We start from the raw sequence: 7,435 nt of genomic DNA, 5'->3' as shown, positions 1-7,435 counted from the left end.
CTGCAAATGCATTTCAGACGTCATTAAATATAGCCCATGGTTTTTTAGTTACCGTACAAATAAGTTTCATAAATAAAATGGGTCTAGATACAAGTGCTTCTCAATAAATTAGATCAAAACGTTTTTCAGTAATTCAATACAAAAAGGGAAACATGATATAGAGTCATTACAGAGTGATTATTTCAAGTGTTTATTTCTGTTAATGTGGATTATGGCTTACAGCCAATGAAAACCCAAAAGACAATGTCTCAGAAAATTATATTATATTATATAAAACCAAATTAAAACATTGGCCCACTGAAAAGTCTGCACAATAAATGCACAATACTTGGTCGGGGCTCCTTTTGCATGAATTGCTGCATCAATGTGGCATGGCCTGGAGGCGATCAGCCTGTGGCACTGCTGAGATGGTATGGAAGCCCAGGTTGCTTTGATACCAGACCAACAATGCAGACAAGCTGAAGGCTGCCATCTCATCTTCCTCTTGACAATATGCTATAGATTCTCTATTGGGTTTAGGTCAGGCGAGTTTGCTGGCCAATCAAATACAGTGATACTGTGGTTAATAAACCAGGTATTGGTACTTTTGGCAGTGTGGACAAGTGCCAAGTCCAGCTCAAAAATGACATTTCCATCTCCATAAAGCTTGTTGGCATATATACTTTTTTTAAAATGCTTTTAACCATGTGCTGTTTTCAATAAAAGCATTATTTATATTTAATTCTTTCATTATCAGCTGGTGTGCATTCTTGTGTATGAGCTTTTTTTTTTCTTTCTCCTTGGTTACATCTGTGTATAGTGTCTTGAAGCACTGACTCCAGCAGCAGTCCACTTCTTGTGAATCTCCCCCAAACTTTTGAATGGCCTTTTCTTAATCCTTTCAAGGCAGTAGTTATCCTGGTTGCTTGTGCTTCTTTTCCTACCACACTTTTTCCTTCCACTTAACGTTCCATTAATATGCTTGGATACAGCACTCTGAACAGTCAGCTTCTTTAGCAATGACCTTTTGTGGCTTACCCTCCTTGTGGAGTGTGTCAGTGACTGCATTTTAGACATTATCAAATCAGCAGTCTTCCCCACGATTGTGTAGCCAACTTAACCAGACTAAGCCCTGTTTCAGACGTCCATGTTTCAGGTACGTGTAACATCAGTTTTTAACACTGATGCCACACATACCCATGTTATTCTGTGGAGTTACTCATACGGCCGTGTTTTCACATGGACAGTGTGACCCCCTGTGGCCCCACACGCAGACATTTGTTTTCTGCAGCAGCACAGGTGTCACACGGATTGCACACTGATGTGATCCGTGTAATGTCAGTGTGACATGTACCGGAGAAAACATGTCTTTTAAAGAAAAAGATATTCTATATTTCCCTGTATTCAGTGCCGCTGTCTTTAACTCTGCTGCCTCCCGCTACTGATCGCCGCTCCTTATACGCATTGATTATTCACTGCGCTGACGAGCTGGAAGCCATAGCAGCGCTGGGGACTGCAGTGTTAGGGACCGCATCGCTGGGGCCAGGTGCACGCCTGCGCGTCAGTGTATGCACACCTACACGCAGTGAGGACCTATAAGCTGGAGCATCGCGGGGACAGCATCCAGGACTCAGTTCGCAATGAACTCTGATGAACCCGTGAAGTCACCGTCCTGACACCCGCTGTAGCGCAGGTATGTCAGAGTTCATTGACAAACACCAATGACCTCCTGGATGTCACTGCACACACAGATGATTGCTTGCTGACTACTCCCCTGTCCCCACAGTACTGTCCTCACTGGCACTGTCCCCGCAATGCTCCAGCTTCCAGCTCCTCAGTGCGGTGAATAATCAATGAATATAATGAGCTAGGGTCAGAAGCAGGAGGCAGCAGAGCCGAAGAAAACAGCGCTGGATACAGATAAATATATAGATAATCTTTTTTTCTTAGACCATTGTTTTCTCCAGTACCTGCACACGTATGCAAACAGATGACACACGTATGACCATAACCATGCGCGTTGCTTGTACCTGATTAAACACTGACATCTGAAACCGGCCTAAGGGACCATTTTAAACGCTTAGGAAGCCTTTGCAGGTGTAGTTTGGTAATTATTCGAATTTCCTGAGATAATTATGACTTTTGGGTTTTCATTGGCTGTAACCCATAATCATCAACAGTAACAGAAATAAACACTTGAAATAGATCACTACGATTGTAATTACTATATAATATGTGTTTCCCTTTGTATTGAACTACTGAAAAAAAAATTCCTTTGATATTCTAATTTATTGATATGCACCTGTAAATGCAAACAGTTTTCCTCTTAGGTTCTTGGTGTAGTTTTATGTACATTTACTCACTTAAGTAAGTCTTCTAGAGGAGAGTAATAGAGCAATATGTAGAAGTACTGTATATTCTGTGGGGGTTTTTTTGTGGAATGACGATTTACAGCATCAAAATCTCAATGTAGGAACTTGGCCTAAAAACTATTTGAGCTGCAGTCACCATTGGCAAACCCACCTATATCTGTACAGCCATCACCTGCATTGTGCGACCACCACCACATTAGGAAAGATATGAAATCCAAAATGATGAAGCAGCACAGAAGAGTATTACCATCAAAGGCCTGAAGCTTTATTTTAATAGTTTACATATTCATATTAATAACTATATACATAAACTGAAAAAATACAAAAAAAAACAACTAAAACCAGACAAACCAAAATAAAATAAAGCAAATCAGGAAAAAAAAAAAAAATATTTAAGTTTAGGAGATCCATGTTTTTCTTGAGGAGGACTTTGAAATGTATAACCTCCTTCCCTGGGTGGCAATCAGATCCCCATACACAAGGGATCATACATAAGGACACAAAAGCTGAGCCCTTAGAAAGTACATCTTTAAAAGCAGGCACTTCCTAAAGATTTTCAATGAGCCCCATACTATTTAGAGTAGACAACATTCATACCGTGACTTTTTTTTTATTTTGTTTTACACCTATATAGATTTTTGCTTTGTTTTTTTCCCCTTGGGACAGGTTTCTTTCTTTGCAAAAAAAAGTCTATAGACCTACTGCAAATTGTGACTACATACCAAGAACTTTACTCAAGGTGTCATGGAAAGTTCTAGAAGTTGAATAATTCAACACAAGAAGAAATTTATGGCGTTTATAAGTGAAGGCAGCCTCTTCTTGTAACCATTACCAAAGGAAAGTTGAATATCAGAAGGACAGAATTTAAGAAGTGCATATACTATTAATTGAAATACTATGTCCCAAGAATGACCAAAGTATTTTAGGAGTGATACCTTTATAGGCTAACCAGAAAAATTATATTCGCAAGCTTTCAGAGCATCAAGGCTCCTTCAGGCTAAAAAGCCTGAAGGAGCCTTGATGCTCTGAAAGCTTGCTTATACTTTTTTATAGGCTAACCAGATAAATTATATCACTCCTAAAATTCTTTTGTCATTCTTGGGACATAGTATTGCAATAGATTTTTCTGGCTAACACGGTACGACAATATTACCTTGTATTGCACAATATACTATTAAACTGAGTTGTGGACAAGGTTTTCTAAAGATTCGATGAGCCAAATCTCAAGTTGTAAAACCAACACCTAACTGATGTCTGGGCATGCTAGGAGTTGTAATCTCAAAGTAGTAGTAGAACCATAGTTGGCAGACGTTTTTTCCCACATTTGGAAAAGATTAGGCATGTTTTTGGAATCCTGTCCTATCCCTTCAATAATTAAAGTTTCAGTACATTGAACATCTAGGAAACAAAGTGTAAGATATTTATTGAATAGCAACTATAGTAAAATATTGTTGTAACCACTGCATCAAGATAGAACCTGTCTATCTGTTGAAATTATTTACTTTTAGAATTTTTTATAAAATTTTTAATAAAATACAAATTCCATGTTTTTGAGAAAACTGACATCACTCGAGGCAGAAACTGCCACAATGAGTTTGAGCCAGCACAAAACTATGGAGCGGCTGCAACGCCATTCAACTCCTTCACAGGAACTTCACCTCTTATGGCTTTTTTTTTTTTTCTTATATATTTACAGTTTTTTTTTCCATTTTTGATCATTAACAACATGATCTATTATTTATGACTGCATATCCACAGTGAATGCATATAATTAAATACTAAAAACATAACATTTAAAAAGGGAAAAATTCACTTCCTGACTTGTCAAAAAACAGCCGTTGTCTAATCAAATGGCAGGTCTAGGATGATGAAACCTAAAGGTGACTTCAGCAGATTTTCCCCTTAAAGTTTTTGCTCTCCTATGTCTTTACCGTATTCCATCTGTTATTGCACAGCCATTTTAAATTTTTAAATTGCCAGCTTTTAACATTTTAGATAAAGAGAATTTAATATATGATTACCACGCTAATGTTCAATGGTTAAAGTGCATTTTTTAGGTTCATCAGAGGAAACCACACAAGTAATGTTACTCAAAGCAGAGTTCGCCGCTTGTGGAAGAAGCATACAGGTTGACGACATACTACATGACCTCTCCTGTAACGCAGACATTGCATTTTTGTTTGTGAAATAAACAGTGGACTTCCTTCTACCACTTTTCCGATGGGACCAGCAACACGATCTCCATGGACACAACCTTCGGCCAAGTTGACGAAATTTATGCCGAAAGCTCCTATTGATCCAGAAGTAAACAAAGCAGTTGAGGAAGCCATTTCCACTTGGAAGCCACAAGGACACAAATTCCACCCACTCAGGAACTCTCTCACGGGAAATTGCTATAAAATAAAAAATAAATAAAATTCTAAATACGTGGTTAAACAACTTTGCTTTCAAATTTCAGTGCAAGCCTTCAAATAAAAAAGTTATAAGCTGCCTGACTTTTATAATTAAGCGTCCCTGATAACTGATATGTGCCAAGCAGCGATTATGTGAAATGATTAGTAGGGCCCAGTCCATGTCAGCAATCTGGGCCTGCTGGACAGGAGACCTGAGAGCCACCTCCCAGCATCTGAAGCTCTTTTATTAGTGTTCTGGTGTGACATATGTGCATCATGCTGCAACAGTGATGTCATACCAGAAGGACTAATAAAAAAAGAGAAGCAGATGGTGTCAGTTAAGAGGCAAATCGCAGTGCTCCTGTCCAACAGCCACTGATTAACAGTTCTAGTTGATAAACTAGCTAAATCAACTCACACCACCTCAAGAACTAAATAAGTAGTAGTTAAATTAGATAAAATAACGCTGACAAAATTAAAAAGGTTTTCCCACAAGACATTTATCAGTTATTTTTCAGATCCACCACAGGAACCCACAAATCACTAGAATGAAAATACTGAGCCCACCCACCCCTGGTCCTCCTCCATGAACTTCTCAGACTCCATTCCTCAACACAGTGAGCAAAAAAATTCAATAGAGCATATATCAGGCATCAGCCTGACTCTCCTTTTAATGTCTGCAAGACTGAGTGAAACAGTGGAGAACTCTACTTTGCTGTCTCAATCAACCTTATTGACTTAAAATGAAGCAGCATCATGAGTGCTCAACCACTGCCTATTTGAAGTAGTTTTCATGGCAGTTTTATTCATGATCATGAGGATCCCAATGGTAGTAATCAATCATTAATCCCAGTGGATTATCCTAAAAATGATGGGCCCATATGCAAAATGTTCAGCAGTGTTCCTACAGTACTGGTGTTACTATGCAAGCCAAAGACCTTTTGGGCTCCTCTATGCTCAAGGGTCCAGGTACAACCCAAATTTAACACCCATCTTTTGGATAGGTGATAAAGGTCTATGGTGGGAAAACTAACACCAGAAAACTCATCTTGATTAGATCCTTTTAGCGCAATTTAAGAGGGGTATCAGCACATTTTACTTGGTAAAGGAATGCACAGATTGTGGGAGCATTGTGAATAGTGTTTGACCACATTAGGGTAAAAATGAACAGGAATCTTTATACTAAGATATACAAAGTTCCATTTTAGATACTATGTTTAATACAAATTACTGATCTTGGGTTCCAAGGTAGACTGGTAAGGAAACAATTAAAAATACATATTAAAGGAACAAGGTGACTTACCATTATACAGGATAGTGACCATACATGGTGTCCAACATGCGTAGAATACACAGACTACTGGAACCAAGACCCTAGATGCAGCATCTCCCTTTCGTTGTCCTTTTTCTCCCACTTCCTTGGCTATAGGCACACTGGTATTTACCCCAAACACTTTTCTTGAAGGCACATTTTCACACACTGTAGGAAGTTCCCTTTTCTGATTTCTGCCAGCTAAGCACACACTCATCCGTCGGCTTTGCTTTTTTGCCACCAGCCATAGTCGAAGGTTGGCAAATGTGACTATAGCTGAACAAGGGAAAAAAATGAATGTTGTGAGGAGTAGCGAGTAAGTCATGTTACTGGCATAGTCTGGGTTACAAATAAGAGATGCCCGGGAAAAATAGACACGTATTACTCTTCCACCAGGGATGGAAATAGGAAACAAAAAGATTGGTGGCAACAACCAAGCTGCAGCAATCAATAACTTGACCCGGCGGCGGCTCATTACTCTGTTGTAGTGTAAGGGAAAGAAAACAGCCACATAGCGCTCCAGGCTAATGGTTGCCAGTGAGTAGATTGATGAGGCAAATACAGAAGAATTAACAAAGGCCACTGCATGACAATATGATCCAAGAGTAGAATTCATAGCATCTTCATCACCAGGTTCTAAGACAATGCTTCCATATAAATTGAGTGGGACCACTATCAAGGCCAAAGTGACATCGGTGCCAGTCAAGGAGATTAGAATATACCGGCTATTACTGGACCAGCCAGAAACTGATGAGGCAATGACTAAAAGAACAAAAGCATTCCCTAAGATTATTAGACAGCCCAGTGCTGTGATGATGCCCATTTTCAGTGCATGATTACCATCACTGCACCACCCTCCGGCCATGCGCTCCTGATTCATCTCAATGGAGCTTGCATTCCATGTTGATAGATTGGCTAAGGCTTTGACAAAAATTGATAGCATAATTGCATCAGAAACAGGTAGCCCAATGCAAGGAGTTCAGGAGATTGGCATATTCTCTACAAAGAAAGATGTGCAGAATTAGCATAACCATATTAGAAATAGGTTAAAAAAGGTTTCCCACATTATAAAGTGATAACATAGCTAGATCAAAATCCTGATACCCTACAAATCCTGAAAATGAAGTGGCGGCAGTGCTAGTTTAGGGCTGATTCGGCCAAGTTTCCTTCCATGGTGGTGCTGTGCAGGGAACTGCACCTGGCCTAATTGACTTCTAAAAAGCTGTGTTACATTCCCCAGTTATGCCCCAGGTAACTACTGTGCTGAGGAAACATTAAAAAGGGGACAGCACTGCACACCATTTATTTTCAAAGTTAATAGGGGTCTCAGATCAGATTCCAATGGATCATAAAGTGATTGGCTATCCTAGAGATTTGCA

The 7,435-nt window shown here is 39.3% G+C and overlaps 1 protein-coding gene across 1 annotated transcript; it reads right to left on the bottom strand.

Annotated features, from left to right (window-relative positions):
- Positions 1 to 4,376: 4,376 nt before the first annotated feature.
- On the bottom strand, positions 4,377 to 6,999 carry LOC142313531 (D(4) dopamine receptor-like). Its single transcript, XM_075352407.1, has 2 exons — positions 6,048 to 6,999; positions 4,377 to 4,744 (listed from the first exon to the last, which is right to left on the bottom strand). The coding sequence occupies exons 1-2, from the start codon at positions 6,997 to 6,999 to the stop codon at positions 4,377 to 4,379; spliced, it is 1,320 nt and encodes a 439-aa protein (XP_075208522.1).
- Between the last annotated feature and the right edge of the window lie 436 nt (positions 7,000 to 7,435).

This window comes from Anomaloglossus baeobatrachus, chromosome 1, assembly GCF_048569485.1.
Source record: "Anomaloglossus baeobatrachus isolate aAnoBae1 chromosome 1, aAnoBae1.hap1, whole genome shotgun sequence".
NCBI lineage: Eukaryota > Metazoa > Chordata > Amphibia > Anura > Aromobatidae > Anomaloglossus > Anomaloglossus baeobatrachus.
This window is presented reverse-complemented; position numbering and strand designations above follow the sequence as displayed.